Here is a 25,977-nt window from a genome sequence, read left to right as displayed (position 1 = left end):
AGGATGTCTTGAAATTAAAAAAAACAAAAAACACCACTTCTTTTATGGTTCAGTTCAGACAGATCTGTTTTCTTCATCCCCAAATATTTGGGCAGCCCTTCCTAAATGTACGTGCCGTTTTCTGTTCCCAAAAACAATTCTAGTCCTTTCAGTTGTAGAGTTGTAATGAAAACTATACAAGCAGGACCCTTTTGCCCACTAGGAAGTAATACAATTAAATCAGTTTTAGATCCATTAAACAATCTCTTATTGTGTTCTGATTGTTTTGACACAATACCTCATCCCTCTGCCCTTTGTACTACAAATTTCTGGCTACAGCCCTAACTCGCATTCAGAACCCAAAACATGTGAAGAAATTATTCCTGTGTCCCAGAGCCTGATCAGAGGCAGCCTTTGTTTATTTATTCATTTGTTCATGTTGGGGACCTGAGTGAGATATCCTCTGATATGCCCATGTATGTTCCCCTTCTTACATCATAGGAAAGAAAAAAGTACTTTTTGATCATGCGCAGAGTGCTTTTCTCTCACCATTGAGCCACTACCACAGTTCCTGTGCAGCAGGATTGGGAAGCAGAATATGGTTTCCTGGTGCCTCTTAAAATTGAAACATTTGGGTTCCTCCCTACATACCCCAATCCCTTCGAGAAATAATGAAGGAACATCTCCGCACTGTGGACAAGTTGATTTGCCTGATATAATATGGAGAGTTAATAGAGAAAAAGTGACAGCCAGTGATTTGTGGAAGAAGTTGCAAAGGGAAGTTGTGAGGTTGTACTTCTGAAATGTTCTCCCGAGCCAACCAATAAACTGGTTTTCCTTATAAGGCTAATACTTATTTCCATTTTCCCCATGCCTTTACTAGTTCCTTCCTTGCATGTCCGGAACTCAGCAAGTTGCTGGTTGTGACTTGTCCTGAATGAGGGACAGAGCAGACCTTAGAAAAGGTAGCTCTTTGTATTACAACTCCCAGAATCCCCCAGGAGTTCTTTGGAGTTCCAGTCCAAAGAGCTACCTTTTCTAAGCTCTGGGAAGGGACAAATGCTAGTTTATGCTAACCATCTTTGCCCATTGGGTAAAAAGAGATGTCAGAATCTATTGCAAACCTATCTGTTGAAACTGATTACCTAAGACGTGCAATCTGGGTGTTTGTGAGTCTTAACACACCTCTTGCATCAACTCTCTCCTTTTGGGCATGATCTACTTAAGAAGCACTTAACTTCCGGGGAGATATTAGTATGTTCAAGGTGCTTCAGAGATATCCAGAGCCTTGACTCCAATAGCCCAGTGTTGTCTCCTCTTACAGGTTTTCTAGGACAGGAGTGGGAATCGCTCTCCAAATGGATCACACTGTTGCTGTTGTAGGATCTTGTACAGGTGAACTTGCCCACTGGAGCTGCCAGAAATCCACTCCCTTCCAGTTTGTGTAGCCCTCCAGAGATTATTAGACTTCAACATCCAGCAGCCTCAGCCCATAGCCAACATGACAGATGATGAAAGATTCTGGGAGTTTCAATTCAGTAGCATCTGGAGGGATCCACAGTTCCCACAGTGCCCTTGGGGGTGCTTAGTCAGTATGATACCACTGAATTATGGGCCGTTTGGTGTCTAGTTTGTATCTTGGCTTAAAACAATGAAGATACAGGTGTCAAAGAAAACTTATAATTTGCATTCTTTACTACTAATATGGGTTGCATTGCCAGGTTTTCAAAACAGCAATAAAGGACAGTTGAGATTCATGACAATCAGGCTTGACAACCAGGAGGTAGTTATTAGTGAGTTTGTGATGAAATACCAAACGAAGCCATGTGTTTCTCTTTAAAATTTCTACATCATCCACAACCATAAATTATATGATGCACACATTTCTAGCTTTATGAATGGCCCACACCCCAAAATATCGGGTGGGGAGCATCTTGATTTAGTCTGTTTAAAAAAAAAAATCTTCCCTCAAATAGACTTGCATTTTAATAAGGGACAACTGTTAGTCCCAGGAGGTACCTACTTTCATACCTTCAAATCCCTTGTAATAAGAGATACAGGGCAACCCTAAATATGGGGTAACAAACAGGCAAAGATCATAATGTGGATCGCGAACTTGCCACTGGGACTTTCAATGAGGATCTGTTTTAAAAAGCATACTTCATTGTGATGTAATAAGCACATGAGGACTCTGTTTTTCTGTGTGGGTGTTTGTGTGAGAGAAAGAAAAATTCAGTGGGGATCTGTTTTAAAAAGCACACTTCATTGTGCTAAGTACAATTCCTCTTGTCTGCTTCTGGGGTGTATATTTCTACCCATAAGGTCTAGACATGAGATTCAACATGGCATAGTGGTTTGAGCATTCGATTATGACTTTGAAAGCCAGGGTGTGAATCCCAGCTCGGCCATGGAAACCCACTGTGTGACCTTGGGCCAGTCACACTCTCTCAGCCTCAGAGGCGAACAATGGCAAACTCCCTCTGAAGAAACTTGCCAAAAAAAAACCTGTGATAGGTTTGCCTTTGGTTCACCATAAGTCTGAAACGACTTGAAGGCAAACACCACACTTGCTTGTTTTTAAAAAGGAAAGTTGAGACTTTCAGGAAACCATTGTAGGTTCTATCATTCTGTGCCTCCCTCCATCCAACTTGCAGTCCCGCAGAGAGGTATACAAATATCTCTCCCCAGCAGTCTTCTACTCCAATATCTGGCTTTCAGTATCTGCTCCTACACAAGTCAACAAGAGCTGTAAGGGAGAGAATTGTTCTTTTCCCTGCTGGTGTCAAATGAGGGCAAAGAGCATTGGGAAAAAACAGTGGAGCAATTATCGCTGTGTAAAGTGTTGAAAGGCAGTTGTAGAGGCCGAGTAACTGTTGGCCAACCCAGCTCAGCAGCTTTGAATTATACTTACACACCTCAGAGGTGCAAAGAAAGAAATCCAAGGAGAGAACCAACAGGCCTGAAGGTGTGTGGGTGTTTAATGGATCAATATCCCCCAGGCTCCTGGGTGTGTTTCTTTTCCCACTGCTGAGAATGGAGCAAGGCTCTGGGTTAGAGCTGCAGATTTCTAACTCCTAAACCAGGGGGGAATTTATTTGTGTGTTTATTTGTGTCTGCAGCGCAATCCCTGCAGTGGTACCAAGGATTCAGGGATCCATGAGGATCTGTGAACCATTATCCCACAAGGATACAACATCCTGGACCACGTTTGTCAACCGTTTTCCTTCTGCAGGAAACTGAACCAGGTTTGAAGCAGTTTGAAAACTGCTGGGTTAGAAGGTTACAACGAGATCCAGGATGGTGTAGCAGTTTGAGCATTGGATGACTCTGGAGATCAGGGTTCGAATCCCAGCTCAGCCATGTGAACCCACTGGGTGACCTTAGGCAAGTGACATGCTCTGATCTGCAGAGGAAGGCCATGGCAAACCCCTCCAAAGAAACTTGCCAAGAACTCCCCATGATAGGTTTGCTTTAAGGTCACCATAGGTTGGAAAGGATTTGAAGGCACACAACCACAACAAGAACTGCTAGCAAGCATGGTGTAATTATCTGAGCATTGTACTATGACTCTGGAGAGCAGGATTCAATTTACCACTTGGCCATGTAAACCCACTTGGGCAAGTCACATGCTCTCAGCCTCAGAGGAGGGCAGTGGCAGACCACTTCTGAAAACATCTTGCCAAAAATATCCCATGATCAGCTTGCCTTAGGGTTACCACAAGTCAGAAACAACTTGAAGGCACACAACAACTACAGATGGTTACAACCTCTGTGGTGTGTGTGTGTGTGTGTGTGTGTATGAAGAGGACTGCGTCCTTCAAAACTAGAGGTGTTCTCCTTAGAAGAAACTTTGAGCCAGGAAATTGTTGTATTTGTGTTCTGCTGAGCCAGGTGAAATATGTGTGTGTGTGTTTACACTAGTTTCCCAAAGGAATTGCCTTGCAGACGCTGATTAGTTTGGGTGCAGGACAAGGTGGGGATCTCCAGGGAGAGCAGCACGTACCAGACACCTGGGACCTGCCTAGCAGCATAGGCACTTGAGACTGGGTCCAAAGGGAGTAATTTTTTGTGGGGTGGGTGGAAATTAGGATGTTAAAACAGCCAATGAGGCGTAATGATTTGAGTATTGGATTACAGCTCTGGAGACCAGGGTACGAATCCCTTCTTAGCCATGGAAACCCACTGGTTGACCTTGATCAGGTCACACTCTCTGGTGCCACAACAAACTACAAATCCCAGGAGGCAAATGCAAACCTCTGAACAAGCCTTGCCAAGAAAACCTCATGATTGGTGCACCTAAAGGTCATGATAAGCTAGATGTGACTTGAAGGCACACAACCGCAACAAGAAATATTAAAAACTGCTGTGGTTGAACTAGCCGAAAGTCAGTCAAGTAGGACAGGGATAGGCTTTTTTTTTTTTTTGGGGGGGGGGGGCAAAGGTGGGTAGTTATGCTGATTGATGGATTTTGCAAGTTATAATGTACAGTACTCCAAAAATTAACTTTTCCAGGATTCTAGTCTAACATTTTGTGGCCATCTGCAGGCCTCTGGGAAGCTCAAAATGCTGGGCATGAGAGTGATCCAACCATTCCTTATTTTGCCCCTGTTCATCTAGTCCTCATAGATATATTGCATATGGAGGCTCCATTCAGCTATTGTGGCCGTTGGATGTGTGGTATCTTATTTACATATTTATGGATACATTCCAGGCCTTCATCTTGTGGTGGAGATATTCCTTATGTTTGTTCTGTACTCCAGAAAGATGCATTTAATTGCTAAAACTAGATATTTACTTACATACCTACTTTACTTACATTAGTTACAATTCTGTCCCACTTTTGGCGGTTGGGTTAATTATTATTTTACTTGCTTATTTTTATTGGTTACATTTGCACCCAGCCTTTCTGCATATGACGCTACTCCTCCCTACTTTATACTCATAACAACCCGGCGAAGTAGGTCAGGTGGAGTCTGGAGAAAGAGTGGCTGGCCTGAGGTTACCTTGCAATTAAATATCATGGCCCAATGGATACTGGAACCTGGTTCTACCAGGTGCTAGTTCAACACTCTGCCCATTATACTAAAATGCCACTTCCAACTCTGAAACTCTTTCAAGGGACAATGGTCTGACTTGAGCATAGAGCAGATCTGGTCTGTTCGTGAGAGCCTTTTGCTCTAAGTTCATTTTCCCTCCTCACAAAGCCCAGGAGTCCCGCTGTGAATTACCTTTCCATTCCTGGTGGGTTAAGCGCTGTTGATCCTGACTAATCCAGGCACAAAGCAAGAGGGTGTCAGAGTCATTTTGTTCTTCTGGCCTTCCATTAAGAACTGGAGGCAGGGACCTTTCATGGAGCCAGGATGCAGAGGATTAGAAAGGCCTGCCCAGGAAAATGATTGTTTTTATAGTTTTTTGTGGGTTTTTCGGGATATGTGGCCATGTTTTAGAAGAGTTTCTTCCTGACGTTTCGCCAGCATCTGTGAAGATGCCAGCCACAGATGCTGGCCAAACGTCCAGAAGAAACTCTTCTAGAACATGGCCACATAGCCTGAAAAACCCACAAAAACTATGGATGTCGGCCATGAAAGCCTTTGACTTCACATTGATTATTTTTATTTTTTTAATTCCTCCTCCCAAGTATTCTGAAAGACACAAGAGGCCAAAATGCCCCCTGATGTGAAAGATCATCCCACACAAACCAGGAGCTTTGTCTCCTTCCTCTTGACCACCCATGTTTGTTCTTGAGGCCTCAGTTTGCTTCCAAAATCTGTAAAATAGGGTTATTGTAACTCTGTGGTGCCGTACATCCAAGCCTTTGGAGCAGAGATTCCGGTCCTTATTCAGCAGAATGAGCAGGAGAAACCTCCAAATGGCAGAAGTAATGGATTTCAATTCCACTCCAGGAATTAGTTTTAAATATTGGTCTGAATTTGAATTTAAATATTGATCTAAGTTTAAATATTTAGTTTTAAATATTGGTCTGAATTAGCCTTAACCCTCAGCAACTGAAAAATAATTCCACCCAGGAGTGAAGCCAAATATCAGCCAATGCCCAATGTCAATTTTGTCCTTCCCACTGAAATTTTCCTTTGCTCACCTTAGAGTTACTGTACATATTCTAAGTTGACCTCATGTATAAGTCGAGGGCAAATTTAGGGGTGAAAATTATGGATTTATCTATGACCCATGGATAAATTGAGGGTAAAACTTAGAGGCGTATAGCAAAGTATCTAAAAGATGAAGCAAAGCAAAACAATGTCAAAGAACGTACAAAATTCCAACAGACATAACTCTTTGTGCTTACTCTTAAGGCTAGATGGATGAGAGCGTAGAGAGGGTCAGTTGTTCCAGGACAGATTATACTCTTGCTTTTCACCAGGGGATGGTTCCTTCTTTTAAATAAGAGTTAAGATACAGTACTTACATTGACCCATGAATATGTCGACTCAGGCTTTTTGAGTCAATTTTTTGACCTAAATTTCTAAACTTATACATGAGTATATACAGTAAGTCGGAAATGATGGCACACAACAACGAACCCCAAATTTCTAGCATTGCAGTAACTTCGAACTCAAAAAGTGGGTGAGGAGTGTAGGCAAAGTTACCAAGGGAATGTCAGTAGAGCAAATAGAGGTTCTATCTCTCTATACCATCCTAAGTGAGAACCACAACAACAACATCTTGACAAAATGCCAGCCTGTGGACAAACACCGTCATATTTTTCTTTCTCCTGAATGATTTTTAACACTGATGAAGAAACCAGTGGAGCTTCGAAACTTTGATGCATGTATTTTGTGCATTTTGGTTGATCAAATAAGGATATCCCTGTTTTGTGGATTTTGGATGCATTCTATCGGTTAATGATATTCAGTTTCTCACTCTGTAATGCTAGAAATGGGAGGGCAATGCTCTCGTCCCCCTCCCCAAAATCTACCTTAATCCTCCCTCACACTTTGCTCCTGTCAATAGTTGTGTGAAAGATGTGACTATGCTTCATCTCTGTTTTCTGATTTTGGTTTCATACATTTTCGTATGTGAACGTTTTGATGGCCTATATGTTTGTATGACATCGAGCCATAAACTACCTTCAATTGTGTGTGTATGAGAGAAAGAGGGAAGAACTCTCTCTCCCTTTATTTATTTAAGTAAATAAATATGGGGAGACAACTTTATTTGCCTGTGTTATCTGACCTCTTCTGCAACGTATTGGAAATGGCCTGCGTGCATAAACAGGATGTTATGTGGAGCTCTTAAGTCATTTTTCCTAACAGTCTTACTCAGCACCTCAATGCCGTCTTTCTGGCTTCACTGGCAACTGCACACCTGTGTTTTGGGTTTATCTTTGCACCTCTAAGGGCTACGTGCCTATTATTGATATCTGTACTGTGCTGAATTTTGTCCTGGATGCTAAATATTTCTACTTTGATCATGTGTTTGCCTGTTTGTTTCTCTTAAGTTTTTTTAAATACATACAGTACTTTCTCCAAGGAAGCTCAGGGTGCCACCTGCTATCCCTACTAGTCACCATTTTTCCATTTTATCATTGCACAACAACCCTTTGAGGTAGGTTGGGATAGTGATTGAGATAGTGGCTGGCCTACGTTCACATAGTAACCTTCATGGAGTTTTGAGTCTGAATGCAACTACTTTTAGTACAACAACCTAACCACTGCACCATGCTGGGTTTTTTTTTTAAGACACAGAGAAAACAAAGCACTGGAAACGACAAGTGGGGAATACTGATGTGGATCATTGGGTTCTGAGGCAGGCTTTTCTGACCCGCCTATAAAGATGTGGCATAGAAAGGAAAGCAGCCTTCCCTAATCCAGTGCCCTCCAAATGGGTTGGATTTAGCTTAGATAGCAACTCCCAGAATCCACCAGCCAGCGCACCTACTAGCCATGTTGGCAGGAAATTAAGGGCACTTTTGGTTCAAAACCCAAACTTTTCCAAGTTCTGGACTACAACCTCCATCATCCTCAGATGGCACTGTCATTGGGGTGGATACAACAGGAGTGAGATGTGATTGGGGGAATTTGGCAGGTTTTGCATTGCATGGAATGTGTGGCAGTGGTACCCGCACTCAGTTGGACTGGAGGCAGCTGCCCGGGTAATGTGAGCTGTTCTGGATTTCTTGACCTTGTGGGACATATGTGTAGCTGAGAGGTAGAACAAGGACACTGGGCTGGAATTCTGACCCTTTTCCCCATGTAGCTAAGAGTAAGACTGGACTGTCTCATCATCTGTTTGGGTTCGAGGAAGCAACTGAAATAGTGTGAGTGAAGCAGCACCTTCAAAATCCCAGCCTGATCCAGCTCTGAGCACCTTACACAGAGGTCTTAGAACATTGTGTTCTATGTGGCAAACTGTGGCTGGTCTTCCTTGTTAATTGTTAAATTAACACATCCAAACAGAGAAGTACAGTACAAAATAAAAACCATAAAGATATAGTCGTCCTTCTGTATCCATTGGATTCTTTTTATCCATGGATTCAACCATCCATGGTTTGAAAATATTTTTAAAAATATAAATTCCAATAAGAAAACCTTGATTTTGCCATTTTATATAAGGGGCACCATTTTACTACCCTATTGTCTATAATGGGACTTGAGTATCGATAGATTTTAGTATCCATGGTCCTGGAATCAAACCCCACTGTATATAGTACCAGATAAAATCAAAATCTATGGTTATGCTGGTTCCTCACACAGTACATTCGGTTTCAAACAGAGAACATTTCTCTCTCAACCTTTTCCACCCTCTCAGCTCCACAAAAGCCCTATTCATATCACCACCATTCTTCTCTTCTTTACTGGCCCTCTCTGTTTCTAACTGGTCCTATGTAACCCCTTTTACATACAAGCTTCTTTGCTTTTTAAAATAATTGTTTTAAAATTATAACCATAGACACACATATCCCTGCATTCCATGAGTTGTGACTGGCTGCTTGCTCAATTTCTTGTATCAGGAAGCATTTTGCTCCAGTGAGATGAACTATGGTGTTGTTCCCCTTACACAGATATGAAAACTGAGTCAGAGAGGCTGGGATTCAGCCAGGATCTTAGGCGATGGAAACCACACGGATTGTAAAATTTTGCTTTAAATTTTTGTTTTTCACCGATTGTGTGTGTGTGTGTGTGTGTGTGTGTGTGTGTGTGTGTGTAAAACCAGAACAAAATCTCCAAAATAGGTTTAAAGTCATAAGAGATCTTCCTGGTGAAATTAAATAATCACAGCCTAAAAATGAATAAAGTAGGTCAACAGTAGCTAAGAGAAGATCAATATTAATTGCAGCTCAAGGCTCAAGAGAATAAGACAGACTTAACTTGCTGCCTAGTAAAATCATGGTGCCAGTGAATGTGCTGGAGAAAGGAGTTTTCATTGGTGGGATAGCAGGTTTCCACCATAGCGGAGGTCTTATCACTGGTGAAAACCTGCTTAACCTCTGAAGTTGGGGGAGTCCAAAGGATCAGCTCTGTAGTGCCTTTCTGGACGGAGCTGAAGTTTGATCAAGTCCAGCATTCTGTCTCTGATCTTGAAAAGCTCAGGAAAAGAAGCTTCATGCTGGAAAGAGATGGGCATTGCCTCCCATTTGACATTGTTATCTCACAATCAGTTATAAACATCTCTTGACTAGAGAAAGTCCATTACAGTATTATGTCTGAAAAGACTCAGATTTTCTCCCTTGATCTTTTATTTTTTAAATACCATTTCAGCCTTTACTGCATCTCGTGTGGTCATTACCCAGAAAGAAATATACAGTCAGTCCTCCGTAGCCACAGATTTTTTTACCCACAGATTCAAGCATCCATGGTTTGAAAATATTAAAAATATATATAAATGCAAAAAAAGCAAACTTTGATTTTGCCATTTTATATAAGGAAAACCATTTTACTATGCCACTGTATTTAATGGGACTTGAGCATCCACAGATTTTGGTGTCCATGAGGGTCCTGGAACCAAACCCTAGCAGATACCAATGGCCCACTATCCTGAACTGGGTCATCTTTGGCCAGGTGACCACCAAAACTCTTTCTTTGGCTCTGTAGTGTCACACAGGGGAGCATTAAGAGGGGAGAATGGTCTGTCCTGATCTTGCCTTTCAATGCTCTGTATTAAGTACGTTGCCCCCCCCCCCCGCCCCATGGGCCATCCTCCCACTTTCTATTCATCCTCCTAGAACTGTTTTTTATTTAGCTCCTTCCAGACGGCTAATGATGTGATCCTATTATAGGCTCAGCTCTTTCTTTTCCTCCCTCTCTACCCCCTCCCTCTCTCCCTGGTTCATCTTGTTGGGGGGGGGCAACGTCATGGGAGGCTCCCCTGCCCCTAGGAAGCAGGGCAGATCTTGTCCTAGATATCCTGAAATAGCAGCTCCGGATGTAAGTGGCATACATTTTAGCAGCTGATGGTGAAGGTGGCAAAGGGAAGTTGGACTGAATTTGTGCAGTTGGTGGACCTTGGATGTTTAAACAAGGAAGCATGAATTTGCATTTGTGCATACATCGGAGCTTGGAAAAAGTTGCTCTCTTGGATTACAGCTCCCACAATCCCTCAGCCAGCATGCTGGCTGGGTGGTTCTGGGAGCTGCAGTGTTGGACTATTAATCTGGAGACCAGGGTTCGATTCCCAGCTCAGCCATGCAACCACTGAGTGACCTTGGACCTCAGCCTCAGAGGAAGGCAATAGCAAACCTCCTAACAAGGTTTGCCAAGAAAACCCTGTGCTAGGGTTGCCTTAGGGTCACCATAAGTCAGAAATGACTTGAAGGCACACAGCAACAGTCCAGTAAAGTAGTTTCTCCAAGCTGTGACTCCTTGCTTCCACAACTGCTTCCTGCCTTTGACTACTGATGATCTAGATTTCAAAAGTGGTGGTCAATTTGATGAGTTTCAGTATGAATTTAAAGAAGCGGGACCTCTATTTAAATGAGAGTGTTTAGCACTTTGGCACTTTACAATTCAGACTAAAACTCCAAAGTAGATTTACTGCCCTACTGACTTGGGAATTGCCCCTGCAACACATGTGTTGTGTGCTTGGGGCAGGGACCTGTGACTTTGTTAAGTACTGTATTAGGTCCACTGACTGGGTTATAATTAATTGATAACCATACAAGGAAAAATTTGTTTTTCCATTTCTTGTAAAATTTGCTGATGTGCATTGATTTGCTGATGCTGGTGTTCTGAGAACTATGGTTAGGTGTAATACAAGATGTGAGATGACCGTCTCTCAAGAGTGGTCTCTCGTGGGTCTGATGGGAGAAAAGCAGTCATCCCAGGCTGCTAGCTCTATCTGTTGTTGTTGTGTCCCTTCAAGTTGTTTCCAACTTATGGCAACTCTAAGGCGAACCTATCATGGAGTTTTCTGGGTCTGAAACTGTGTGACTTGCCCAAAGTCACCCAGCAGGTTCCCATGGCTGGGTGGGCAGTCGGACCCAAGCCTCCACAAGGGTCATAGTCAGATGCTCAAACCACTACACTACACTGGCTCTATCTGTATGTGGTATTTTCCCTGCCTGCCTGAGATTTCTGGCTCAGAGCACAAACTCATGACTGTTTAATGTTACACTGTCCTGACACTTCCGGGTCGGATATCTGATCCACTACATGTCCCAGGAGAGGAGGGCAAGGCTGGGATTATGCTTGTGTGACAGGTCCATAAGCAGAAAACTGAGAACAGGAAAGGCAGGCGAGGAGAATAACGTCTCTCTTTCTCTTTTTCTTTCTGAATGAGGACAACAAGAATGGCATTGAAGGCCTCTGGTCAGCTGCTGTTTCTTTAGGCCTGGAGACAGAAGATCAGTGGGATATGTGATGTCCTATCCTTCAGCTCACTAAGCTTGCCTCCCTGCAGGGAAATAACCTCGCTGTCTCCTGTTCTTTTAAATGTGTGGCAGAAGTATGTCCTGGGAAACTGACACAACTACTGACCCTCAGAAAAAAAGGTCCTGGGGCTGGATGGGCAGGCTGCCAGACCCTGCTAGCAGGTTCCTACAGTGCCAGCGGTGATGGTGGGGAGTTGGACATGCCCTGAGCCAGAAATCTCAGGGAAGCAGGGAAAATATTACATGTAGATAGAGCCAGCGCGGTGTAGTGATATGAGCACCTGACTATGACCCTTGGAGACTTGGGTTTGGTTCCCTGCTCAGCCATGGAATTCCAGGTCACACACACTCAGCCCCAGAAAACCCCACGAAAATCCCATTATGGCCTTAGGGCTGCCATAAGTCTGCCTCACATCTCATATTATCCCTAACCGTAGTTCTCAGAGCTTCATCATCAGCAAATCGATGAAGGTCCGCAAATTTTCTGAGAAATGGGCCAATCCTCTCTTCTACTGTTATCACTTAATTATAAACCAGTCTGTGGATATAGTACTTTACAAAGACACAGGCCCCTGCCCCAAACACATTACACATCTGTTGCAGTGACAGTTCCCAGGTCACTAGGGCAGGATGGCAGGTGTCTGTATATTTTTCAGCATTTGAAAAAATTACTGCTTTGGATTAGCGCTCCCAGAATCCCTCAGCCATCATGGCCACTGGGAGACAAAGTTCTCAAAGGTAACTTTTTCAAGCTCTGGGTTTTTTTAAAATCTAAATGTTGTACCAAGGATATTTGCAGCTCTGCCAACTGCATTAAATGAATCTGCAGGTGTCACACATTATTTTATTCCTGCCACTCACCGGGCAGTGAAAATTTCTACACAGTAGCTGCTATGAGCTTGATTTTTTTCCCTTTTTCTTTTTTGTGTCATGGGAAGTAGCAACATTAGGACAAAACACACTTACATGCATACATACATTGTATTTTACAGAGATACAATAAAAGTGTTTGTGATAGAATATTTAGTTTATTAGCTGAGTTCTGAAACACATTTCCTTACCACACTTAAAATACAAAGAGCAAAGAGAATGTTGTTAAGGTAAAACACAGGGTACAAATCCTGGCCAGTGCCCTGCTAATTGTTAATGAGGGCAGTGAGGCAACTGAAATCCTCTCCCAAATTCTGACGTCACGCATGCCCTGCAGACTCTCAGGTCTATGTACAGTATATCTATCCCTGGGTGTATTTACATTGCAGATATAAGGCAGCTTGATACCACTTTGGCATGACTCAGCGCTATGGAATTCTGGGATTTGTAGTTCTGTGAGCTACCTAGCCTTCTCTATCAGAGAGCTCTGGTGCCCCACCAAACTACAGATCCCAGAATTCCATCATGTTGAGCCATGGAAGTTAAAGTGGTGTCAGACTGCTTTATTTCTGCCATGGGCAGCAGCCTGTTTTTGTCTCCTGCCCTCTTTTCCTCTTCTAGCATTCCTTACCATAGGCTATTCTGGTTAGGATTGATGGGACTTGCAACTCAAGAGCCTTTAGAGGGCTGTATGATCCCATCCGTCCTGTAAATCCTCAGGAAACACTATGTGGAATTTTCTGCTCAGAACAACTTTGTGAATTAGCGTTATCAATAACCATGGAAGAATTATCAGGCAGTCTGGCATGACATCAACAAACATTTTTAATACAATGTAAGCAATTAAAGGGTTAATATATAATGTGTTTGGATAGAGCTAAACTTAAACAAAACATTTCTGCTGCTTGGTTGACAGTGCTGATATTTCCCTCCGCATTGGTTTGTATGGTGGTGATAGCAGTCCATCAATATCTAGAGGGCTGAAGTTGATCCGCCTGCCATGCATCGCCTTCATAATCTTAGGGACTAGAAACTTGCTTAGAAAAGGAAGGCTGTGGTTCTTTATATTCCGATTTCTGTACTGAAAACCCTGATCTACAGCCTAGTTTAAGGATCCACATGACTTCAGCAATTATCCTCCTAAGCCTGTTAGTATTTCCATTTATCCCTTTACAGTGTACAGAACTAAGTACTTTATAATCTTGTATTCTGCTTCTGCCTCCTTCCCGAGTTTGTCATCCTCTTGGTCTTAGATGCTCTCTTTCCTTCTCAAGGCCTGGAAACGAGTTTCCCCATTGGCTAACAGAATGGTAATGGGAGTAGAGCAGACACAGCTTACCTTTTAGCTGGTATCCAACATATTTTCTTATGAGGTTTTTAAAAAACACCCTCTCTGTGGAGCCTAGGGCACCAAGTTGCTGCGTGGCTTCTTTAAAGGGATTGGCTGCATTTTGAAGGCATTTGCAGCTGTACATCTGGTGCTTGGGGTCCACAATCCTTACTGTCAGCAGAATGCACAGTTGCACTTTATTTGCTGACACGGCTTCCCCGTTGTCCTTGGCACTATCATCCCATCAGGTGAGGTTCCTGGGAATCGGCAGAGGTTGGGGTGGAAAAAACATTCTCATGTCTAGAGAGATCTTGTAGTACCTTTGAGACTGAAAGAAAGAACTTGGCAGCATGAGCTTTCATAGACTTGAGCCTGCTTCCTCAGATTGCCAAATGCATCTGAGGGAGTAGACTTAAGTCTACGAAAGCTCATGCTGCCAACTAATTTCTTTCAGTTAAGGTGCTAACAAGCTCTCTCTACAAACTGATTCTACAGACTGACATGGCTATATCTTTGAATTCTACCCTTAGGTCTGTTTCAAAGCAGCAGTCTTTAGACATCATGGTTTGGTTAAGACACCGGTTGTCTGCTTTCACCCTATAAGGTTGCAGGATTAGGGAACCTTTGGCCCTCTGAATGCTTTGGACTACAGCTTCCATAATCCTTTTCCAGACATGGAGTAGATCTGATGGGGCTGGAGGGCAGAAGTTCACCTCCTTTCTTGTAGGTGCTGTTCCTTAGCCCTGCAAGCCCAGGTTCTTGCGTTTCAGGCCCCACAGACTCCTCAGACTGGGGCATGAGGTCAAAAGCCATTCTTGACTATTATTTAAGGGAGGCCATGGAAGTCCTGGAGATCTACCACTGGTGAGTATATACTAGCCATCTCCAACCCAGTGCCCCACAAAGGTGTTGGACTTCAAATCCCATAAATGCGATTAGGAGATGCTAGATGGCCTGAACCTGATGGACAAATTGTCTTACTTAATGAAAGGAGATTCCTAGTTTCCACAGCAGAGCTTGGAAAAGTTACTTTACTGCACTACAGTTTCCTAAATCCCCCAGACAGCCATGCAGCACAAATAGGGTCCCATCAGCACGAATAGGGAATGCTGGTGCAGACTGTCTTAAGCTAGATGGACCAATCATAGCTTAATAGAAGGCGGCCATTGGCCATGCTGGATGGAGGATTTGGGAAGTTGTAGCCATGAAAAGTAATGTTTCTAAACTTAAGTAAATAACGTAAAAATCCTTTATTTCCTGGAGTACCCACATGGCCAGAAGGAGCAGGCCAGCCTACATGAATTTTCCTCCAGAACCATCTGAACTGAGAACAGCCACATCTTGACAAATTGCAGGCTTGGGACTAACATCATTTTAAACCCCCCCCCCCCCCGTATGATTTTTAACATCTTTGCCAGATGAAGAAGCCAGTGAAGCTTCAAAAGCTTGCAACAGATATTTTTTACATTTGGCTGGTCCAATAAAAGCATCATTATTTGGTGGATTTTGGATGTTATTGTACATTTCCAAGCTCTGTTTTTAATGATGGATTAAGGCTGCATGTTCTGTATTTTCGTCCCAGGAATGGAATTGTTTTCCAGGAAGACTCTACAGTTGAAGATAACCATTGTAGCGTGGTGGTTGGAGTGTTGTACTAGGACTCTGGGAGACCAGGATTCAGATCTCCCCCACTCAGCCATGCAAGCCCACTGGGTGACCTTGGGCAAGTCACACTCTCTCTCCTTGGAGGAAAGCAATGGCAAACATCCTCTGAATAAATCTTGCCAAGAAAACCCTAGGATAAGGTCGCCATAAGTCAGTTAACTTGAAGTCACATAACAATAACAACAATTTTTGTTAAAGGAGCCCTGTTGGTGCATTGGTTAAATACCTGTACTGCAGCCACTCACTCACAGACTGCAAGGCTGTGACTTCAATACCAGCCAAGGGCTCAAGCTCAACTCAGGCTTGCATCCTTCTGAGGTCACTAAAATGAATACCCAGCTTGTTGGGGGCAATTAGCTTACACATTGTAAACCGCTTCAGGAGTGCTTAAGTGCACTGATAAGCAGTATAGAAATGTACTTGGTGTTCCTATAAAGGTGTAAATCAGGGGTAGGCAACCTTTTTGAGCCGGGGGCCAGGTTGCTGTCCCTCAGACAACTGGGGGGGCCGAAGCCAAATAATAAATAATTAAATTTTTTAAAAAAATAATTAAATAAATAAACTGGGACAAATGTAGGACAGAATTTTCAAATGGAGGACACTTTTAAAAAAATGGAGGACACACAAAAAATTTGCTGATTTTTAAAAAAATGTTAATATAAATGCATGTTTCGGAGGCTTCTATAGACAATTGCCCCCCTTGCCTGCCGCTGCCCCCCCTCGCCCACCTGCTCCTGATAGGCCAAAGGCCCCACGCCCTCACGCAAGAGGCCAAAGGCTCCAGCGGCAATTGGCGGCAGGACCGGGCTGGGGCCGGTCCCAAGGCCTTGCCGGGCCGCATCCGGCCCACGGGCCGCAGGTTGCCTACCCCTGGTGTAAATCATCTTCAAGGGGAAAAAATACCAATCCTAGAATACAGCTAGGGGATCCTGGTTGTTACAGTCCTGCCAAAAGTAACTCTTCACAGTTCTGCCATAACACATTAATGGGCAGCTTACTGTTTGCTTCCCCACCTATTTTCTTCACTTAGTAAAACTCATGTTTTTAATGTGCCAGGCAGAACTTGTCCTGCCCAGAATAAATGTTATAATTGAGCTGGTTAATGATGCTGGTTGGGGCTTCACCAACTGCATTTTTATGTGTTGTGAAGCTATTAAAGATGCAGGAGCCCTGCCTTGGGGATGGGTGAGAATGCCAGCACCCTTTCTTGGTGGTAAGAGTGGCTCTGGAGTCCTTCTTGAGCTTTGAGTAAGGTGAAAGTCCTCCTGGGTTGGGCTGCTGACTCAGTTCCCCCCAGAGTCTCTTCTGTTTCTCTCTCTGCCTCTCTCAAAGAGAATTTTTGGCCTCTTAACAAACTCCAAGGGGGGTGTTTATCACATTTATAATTGAGATTTGGCTTCAGGCTGCTTCAATTAGCACAGTAATTGGGCTCAGGGAGACCTGATCTGTGTAAGGCTGTAACCTTGGAAGTGAATGGAAGAGGCTGAAAAAAGGGGCCTGCCAGGCTGAACAGGGATAGAAGGGTGGCAGAGGGTTCATCTGCACAGTAGAAATAATACAGTTTGACATCACCTTAACTGCCATGGCTCCTGCAGATCCTACAAAATCCTGGGGTTTATAGTTTCGTGAGACACCAGTGCTCTTTGGCAGAAAAGGGTAAAGACCTTGTAAAACCACAAATCCCAAGATTTCATGGAATGGAACTACAGCGCTTAAAGTGGTATCAAATGGCATTATTTCTGCAGTGTAGATGCACCCAGAGTGGCTAGTTCTAGGAGAGGAAGAAATCTGGCGCATGTATTCCTGCAACAGGAGCATTTACTATGCTGGCTACACAATAACGGCATTTATTTGTTTCAATAGTGGGCAACCTCTTCAACAAAGTGTGCATCTACAGTGTACAAATAACGCAGTTTGACACCACTTTATCTGTCATAGCTCCATTGTACAGAATCCTGGCATTTGTAGTTTTGAGAGACACTAGCACTCTTTTTATGGCGAAGGCTTAAAAAACCTTGTAAAACAACAAAACCTAGGATTCTATAGGATGGAGCTATGCTTAAAGTGGTGTCAAATGGCATTCTTTCTACAGTGTAGATGCACCTGCAGTGGCTAGTTTTGAGAAAAGAAATCTGGTTCATGTATTCCTGCCACTTTTGCCATGACTGCTTGCCATTCTAACTTGCTTAGTTATATAAATACATTGGGCTACAACTATCATCATCTGACCTTCAAGATGATATTAGACTAGAGCTGCCATCACCACACAGCATTGGCAATACTGGCTGGGATTGATGGGATTGGCCTGGTACAGTAGTCCTCAGAAATACGTTCCCCCAATTTGCTTCTCTGTCACAGGGGACCACAGAAGTTTCCAAAGTACAGTGGGCCCACTGCATTCACTGGGATTAGAGGTGCATTAAAGCGAGGGAGGAGGAGATTTAAAAAACCACTTTTTTGAGACAACATCTCTCTAGGACTCTCTAGGACAGGTCCTCCAGTTGGCAGATGCCCAGAGAACTGTTTTCCTTAGGAATCTCTGTCTGCTATTGTCTTCTACATTGTTATTTTGTGGAGGCGTGTGTGAGAGTGTCTCTGGGGATGGTGACTTCATCCTGATTAATAAATAAATCTAATTTGAACCTTGCACTCTGGAGTTCTATGTTTCAGAGCTGGTATTCATAGGCTAGAGCCCTGCTTTGATTTGTCAGAACCCCTTTGCTGTTCTCAGTTGAGCTACTAATATTTCCCCAATGAATGTTGGTAGTGCGTGCCCTCCCGGGACCCTGGCATTTTGGATAACAGCACCCAAGCTGGAATACTCAAAATGGAGACATGGACTAGGATGGCTCCAATCTGTTCATTGAGTAACTGCTTCATTGGCAGAAGAGAACGTATAGTTCCAGTGGTGTGAGGGGACAGAAAAGCTTTAGATGGGAAGTCAATGGGCAGCAGCAGGAAGAGATGATACTGATGGACAATCTCTTAAGTGCAAGTGAAGGTACTTTATCTAATTCTTCCTAGTACTAAAAAGACATTAAAGCAATCCTGGAGCACCTTTGGAAATTGAGAAAAAGAAATTAGTAGAATAAGCTTTTGTGGATTCTAGACCACTTCATCAGATGCAAGGTTGCATTTGATGAAGTGACCAGAGTCCACAAAACCTTTGAGAGGTGCTACAGGATTCTTTTACATCTTTTAATGCTCAAAAAAGACTACCAAGACTATGATTTTGAATCTTGTTAGAATTGAGTAGAAGGCTGCACTGAAAAGCCACTTGTGAATGTCTTTTACCTTGAAAATTCTGTAATGAGTAAAATGTGTGGAAGATAAACTTTTAGGTTGACACAAAACATAGGAAGAATTGGGTAGACTGCAAGCAAAGGGAGGTTCAGTGCCATCCCTATTTAGAGACAGAATATTAGGCCAAATCTAGTCTTTTTCTTTCTTTTTTTCCAGGCATACCTCTACTTGGGTTTCTTATTGTGCTGCCGTTGACCATTCCATGGACCCGACTCACAGTGTCATGGCTGGGAATTGTGCACTACCTGGCGTGTATCTTTCCACAGTTGGGCAGCGTGCTCTACCACCTCTTCATGAACCATGAGGGAGGTCCTACCGTCTACCATATCTTGCTTACCCTTGATATGTGTGGGATATGCATGGTCAACACCTTGGGTGAGTTTAAGGCTCAGAGTAGCATATGAGTTCTATATGTGGAACAATGCTATGCTGATCCATTTACTACCACCACCCCTGTATCTTCCATAGAACTGCTGAATCCACTCTATGTCTGGTGAAAGTGGCATCTAGCTATGTTCCTATAGTAAGACACAAAACAATTACACTCATCCCTCCATATTTGCATATTTGATTATTCACGGATTTGATTAATATGTTCTATCTAGGAATATCTAGGTCCTCCAGTGCAACTTTATGGTCAACTTTAACTGAAAGTTGCACTGAAAGACCTAGAGATTCCTAGAGAGAATACTCTACTAGGCATATGTAGCTCCTTCAGCGCAGTTCTGTGGTCAGTGTCTGTTGGACGTTGACCACAGAGTTGCACTGAAGGACCTAGAGATTCCTAGAGAGGTGTCCTCTCAGGTAAAAACATAAGTGTTTTTGTTATTTGTGGTTTTTACATATTCACAGGGGTCTTGTGCCCCTAACCGTAGCGAATATGGAGGGACAGTTGTACATCATTTGCCGAGATCTGCTGCGCTTCTTCACTGGTTTCAGCATCTAATGTCATCATTTAACATCCAGCTACAGAGACATAGCCCGACACTTGTATGATCCCTCTCCAGCTCACCATCATTCATGGAATGGGCATGTAGGGCTTCAGAAGCTCTGTGGTAGGTCCAGTGGGGAGCTTTGGTCATTGCTGGAGGAGGACAAGAATATCAACCTTTACCATAACCAAAAATAGACATATGCAGGCAAAACAGACATAACATTAATTTACCCCTGCATATGACACCAACAGGTTGCCATTCTGCCAGGGAATACCAAGTGCTACAGGCTCTATTCAGAGGAAGGCAATGGCAAGCCTCCTCTGAATAAATGTTGCCAAGAATATTCTATGATGTGGCTGCCATACATTGAAGTCAGCTGGAAAGCACTCAAAACAACAAAGACAACACAGATGTAATAGCAGAACCCAAGTTCCGACCTATCATGAACCTGGGTGGTAGGGAATGGAGGACATACAAAGGGAAGCGCCCTTTCATATGGTGCATTAAATGATGTAGTGCTAGATGTAATGACTGCCACTTGGGATACCTTGAAAAGGCTACATGATAGTCCTATATTTTCTCTAGTATCAAAGCAGTATACTTGTTAATCCCTCTTGGGTGAGAAAGTGGGGGGGGGGAGTGAGAAGCTATTATTGTGTTAATGACTTCTTATGGGCTACCTATAGCCATCTGGTTAGCCACTGTGGGAACATAAGGTAGGCCTTCTCTTCTCATGTTCTTAAAAGTTCTACAATTGAAGCCATATAGGAAGCTACCTTATGTGCCAAGTCACCCCACTGGTACACCAAGTTCAATACGTTCCTCTAATTGGCAGCAATTCTGTAGTCTTGAGCACAAGTCTTCTCCATCACCTTCCTCCTTTTAACGGGGAGATGCCACTAACTGAACTCAGGGGCTTCTGCCTGTAATATGCTTTGCTGTAAGCACAATTGGCATGAAATAGAGATTTAAGTGGGTGGAATCTAAAGTTGGAAAGTTTTGGAGTTTTTAGGGTATATGGGCCAAGTTTGGTAAGATAGCAGGTAGTGAAAGGCCAGTTGATTTGGTGGCAGAGGTAGGCCCCTGATTAAAAGAATGAGGGCCAGACATAGAATTAAGGGAACCTGGGGAATCTTGAGAAAAAAGTAATTTGTTCTGAGACAGCATGGAGGACAGCAAAAAATATCAGCTGTGATTCTGTCTCTCCTACTTAGCTGTGTGACTACCACAATTACGTAGCTAAGTAGTCTCTCCCGGCTTGACCCCACTCCATCCACACTTGCCAGGCAGTAGCCATCACAAGCAGGAGGGTCTGTTCCCATCTGTTGGGAAGCAGCTGACTGAGATTTACACTCCTGTAACCAAGCTCCATTGTGACAGGCAAAAGCAGGGTCTCTCTCACAAATCCCCCTCCCAATTGCTTGTATGAGGGGGTTGGGGTTGGGAATGTTGGTCAGTTGCTTCCTGATCAACAGGGGAACACATCCTTGTGACTGCTGCCTGGTACATTTTCATGGATCTTACATATTCCCTAAACTAGTGGATATGCAGGTATCATGACTATGAACCAGTTATGAATGTATAACTCTGTTACTGATTCCATCCAACTTGTGAGTGCTACAAATTGGCCACAAGAGCTCCAATTACTAGTTTTGTCCTTGAACATCCTAAATGATTGACTCTATCTCTCTCTGTCTTTTTCTCCCCTCTGCAGGTGCTCTGCCAATCATCTACTGCACACTGGCCTGCTTCCCAATTCCCCGCACTCTTTCCCTGTTGTTCTACACCGGCCTGTCAAGCTACGGCATCTTCTGTGCAGTGACTGCCCGTTCCAGTGTCAATCGCCTGCGAGCCTTTGTCTGGCAGGCCTTCTTCCGCTTCTTCTTTTTCTACTTGCGCTGGGTGGGACTGGGGACAGGACATCCTTCCTCACTGCGTTCATACCTCATAATGGACGGGTTGGCCTTCCTTGGGGGTGTCATCAATATCTCGCGAGTGCCTGAGCGCTGGAAGCCGGGCCGTTTTGACTACTGGTTCAACAGCCATCAGATTATGCACGTGCTGGTGATAGTCAGTATCCTCTATTTACACTGGGGAGTCGTGGCTGATCTACAGTGGATCGGCAACCACACCTGCCATTTGGAATGACCACTCTGTGTCTCGGCCTGCACCCCAGCCTTCAGCAGGAGAACCCCACTGATTGAGAAGTGGGAGGCTTTAGGCTGTTATTTCATTGTTCAAAGTCTTCTACAAGGGCTGAATTGGACAAGGAAGTACGTGGAAACAACCTACTTAGAAAAGGGTGGGATTGCCCTCTCTTGGGACCATGGCTTTCCATTGGTTGCATACTCATGGATCAACATTTCTAGGATCTGGGTACTTGTGTGTCAGCAGTGGATTTCCATTGATCTGAGGTGCTTTGAAATCAGCCAGTTTCTCCCCTTGTTCTTCCAAAGTACCACCACAAGAGTGGGTGGGTAAGAATTACATGGTTAGTAAATAGCCTGGCTTACTGACCTAGTCTCATAACTTGTGGGGATCCTACAGGCGTTTCCTCTAGGTTGTGCGCCTTTGTCATCAGAGCTAGATTTCTCCTGGGCTTTGGTGGTGGTGGTGGCTGAGGGAGAATACCGTTGCTTTGACATAATTTTCACCTTTTTTGAAGGTGAAGTACGCACTGGGAGAGAAGTAATTGAGTAGAAGACGCTAGTTTTGAGTACAGCTTCTCTGCTTTCTAGAGGCACGGTATTTAAATAGACCTTTTTATCCAGGTAACTTTCAGACACCATGCAATACTTTCTGGGTTTTTTTTTACAAAAGGGCTGGTTAGACACCTGGGTGCCAAGGTCAGCTGCCCTTAAAAGAAGGGGAGGGCCTTTTGGAAAGAAAGTGGTTGGGTGCAGCTAGCCAGCAGACTGGAAAAGAGATGCTCTCTATATGTATTAATTTGCTCTGAAATGACTTGAAGCACTTGAACCAGCACCTCCCTTCCCCCTTCCCTGCCAAAGGGGCAAACAGGGGCCTTGAAATTTGGTTGGGGTGGAAGCTCAGGAGGGTCCATGTTTCCACTTCTGGTAGTTTTCACCAAATTTGGGATTTTGGCTGTCTTACAGCTTGTCTCCATTTCCCATTTCTTTTCTGGTGACTGGTATTTAGGGATAAACCCAGGATACCTATTCTTGGATTGGACTTTTTTCTCCTTCTTCACTAATTAGACTTCTGCCAAAACGTATGCTTTTCAACATGAAATTGAGAGAGCTCTTTCAGGTTTATTTCCTGATGGCTCTCATGAACACATGAGTTGATGCTGCTTGCCTCCTCCCCTTTCTTGGCCTGGAGACAATTCTACTCATTTTTCCAAATCTCTGTTATTTTTTTTTCACTGGCCTTTTGAATTGGTAGCCCATGGTGGCTATCTCTGGATTTTGCATTGTTTGGCTAGAACTGGAATCATGAGGTTGGTGCCTACTTTAAAAATAAATTTTAAAAATGCTAACATCTTAACTCAGATTCATGGTCAATAGCTAGATATTTCTGGATGGCTGAGCTGGATTGTATTCTGGCAAGGCACTTGGCCATTCCTTTACACTACTCTTTTGTCCCCCAGGTTAGGAACTGGGAGGTCAGGCATTCCCTTCAGGTGCCTGAAATTTGGCTCAGAGCCCTTTAGGTGCTTGCTTGATGCCAGTGAAATTTTCATGGCAGAAATTCTTAAATTACAATCTTTTGGGGAGGGTAGCCTCAAAAGAATCCACCCAAACCAGCCCACCAACCCAATTCATATTTAGTAGTCCTTTTAAAGATATTGTCATTTTAAGTTCAGCAAATGTATTTACCTAGGTTACAAGAATGTGGCTTTTAAAAAGCTCTTGTAGATGATGATGTTCCTCCCTTCTCACAGTGGAGATTTCTCTTTTTTCTATGCAGCACCTATCTTAATCCATACTGTATCAGTGGCTGAGCAAATGAGCATGTGTGAAAATAGTTAAGGACTTAATTCTGGTGAACCATACTGATAACTAGTTCTCAGTGTGTAGCAAAGCCAAGCCTATCTGGATTTCCTTGAGTCAGAGCCAAACTAGATATGGCATGTAGTTGTATCTTTCTGTGAATATGAGTGGGTGGGTGAAGTGAAAGTTACCCTCTTGCAATTTCACTCTGGAAAGTGAGTGGGTGGGAGGCAGTGCTGTTAGTAAACCGGCCAGATTGGAATGAGCATCCCCACTCCTTTTCTTTAAATTCTCAGGTGCCTGGGGCTGCATATGTTCTTAGGAAAAGACCTGCAAATGCATGCCATATTAATTGGGATCTGTCATCTCTAGAGAGGGTGATTCAGCTGATGGATAAGAACTTGGACCAGTCAGGTACAATTTTAACAGTGAGCAGCTGAAGTGCGTATGGGAAAGAGATTTTATTGGGTCTTGGGATGGTAACTATTGTAAAGGTTTCTGCCTTGGTGGAGAATATCCAAGTTGAGGCCTTCTGTTTACTTGCCACAAGTTGTCTTCTGCTGAGGCAGAAGGAAGATGCATTGACAGGTCTGCATTAGGAGGAGGGAAAGACTGATTCAGGCCTCCCACATTGGGGTGTGAAACGTCTTTTCTGCACTGCTACTTTGGGCTGCTGTGGTTTCACCTGCTTCCACAGCCCAGTCTTGTCTCTTGTTATCTCAGGGTAGACGGACATGGTTAATGTTCGCAGCTTCTTTGGGCTGAAGCGACATATCTCTTTAAAATAAAAGAGCAAGGCACCCAGCTAAAAATGCACTTCATGGAGGAGGGAGGAAAGAAAATGTAGGTGCTTATGGTTCCAGAACCTCTTGGACAGATGGCATGTCTGGGCTTCTAATAAAGAGATGTATAAGGAATATTTGTGTTTCGCCTGGCATATCATAGGAAGTGGTATCTCTTTTTGGAATTCTTCAGAAACGTCTTCTAAATGGTGTTACAATCTCTTCTATGTTGTTGTTTCTTCTTACTGTGTACAAGATAACTCCCCAGGTTTCAGTCTGATGCCTTCTGCTGTTTAACATGCTAGATCCTAAGAGTTTTGTCCATGGCACTACATTTGGGTCAGTTTTTAGAGGTGGGAACCTGCAGCTGCCCAGATATTGGATTACCACTCCCATGATCTCTTGACCACTGGCCATTCTCTCCGAACAAGTTGTGAGTCCGACAGACTCCTGTCTCCTAAGAGGTGAAAATGATCGCCTGTGGCTCAGGTCAAGTGTATTTTATTGTGCTTAAAGCACTTAACTCTTGTTTTAAAAATACTCAGAAGAATCAGGAGATTACAGTTCACAACTTAGTGATTAATCTTATTAAAAGCAGTGGAATTAATTGTACTTCAGTAATTTCATTACTATCAATGGATATAATGTATGACTAACTAGAAAGTTAGTAGTTTGAACAGTTCCTTTCCATGTATCCCTACTTACTCATTTTCTGTATTGGGATTGAACCAGTTTTAGCAAGCTGGTAAGTGGAATTCTAATTCCACTTGTTATTTTCATTAATTAAGACCTAGAAAAGAATCCAGTTACAATTATAGCATAAAGTTATAGAACCAGTCAGGTCAAGTAGAGTAAGAATGTGTATGATAAAATCTAATTTGACAGGACAAGCTTTGCCCAGCATCAAAACATACTGTCTCTTCTTTTCCTCTAGTTAGGCTGCACAAGTTCCTGTGTTTTTACTGGAAACATTGAAGACAACTGGAATACATTAGATACAAATACCTGTTATGAACAGAATTTTAACTAGCTGTGCCTAGTTCAAAGCCACTAGTTGGCACTATCTAAATACTTTTGAGATGTCAGCAACACAGCTTTTATGTTCAAGGTTTCTCATTCAGTTATTTTAAAAGCAAAGCAAAAACTTCACTGACTTGTATAGATTGTTTCAATGGAAAGGTGTTTGTAAGAACTGGCTTCCCTTTTTACAGATTTGATTTGGTTCTCAATAGCCATCCCTCATATTGGTCTTTTATTATGAGGCTCCAACTTGGGACAATGATCAAATCATATCTAAGGAAGAGAAACACACTACATTCAGTGGAAGTTTGTAAATGCT

General features: G+C 43.2%; 1 protein-coding gene across 1 annotated transcript in view; it reads left to right on the top strand.

Annotated features, from left to right (window-relative positions):
• The window catches only part of LOC149303559 (progestin and adipoQ receptor family member 4-like), a 30,935-nt gene extending 4,964 nt beyond the window's left edge, over nt 1–25,971 (top strand). Inside the window, exons 2-3 of the mRNA XM_089480075.1 lie at nt 19,128–19,346; nt 21,621–25,971. Coding sequence (XP_089336201.1) covers nt 19,128–19,346; nt 21,621–22,054 — 653 coding nt within the window. The 3' untranslated portion in view covers nt 22,055–25,971. The remainder of the gene's footprint in view (nt 1–19,127; nt 19,347–21,620) is intronic.
• The last annotated feature ends 6 nt before the right edge of the window (nt 25,972–25,977 follow it).

Source organism: Sceloporus occidentalis, unplaced genomic scaffold, assembly GCF_023333645.1.
Source record: "Sceloporus occidentalis isolate IW3139 unplaced genomic scaffold, rSceOcc1.0.p SCAF_14, whole genome shotgun sequence".
Taxonomy (NCBI): domain Eukaryota; kingdom Metazoa; phylum Chordata; class Lepidosauria; order Squamata; family Phrynosomatidae; genus Sceloporus; species Sceloporus occidentalis.
The sequence above is the reverse complement of the archived record's forward strand: the minus strand, read 5'-3'. Positions and strand labels throughout refer to the sequence as shown.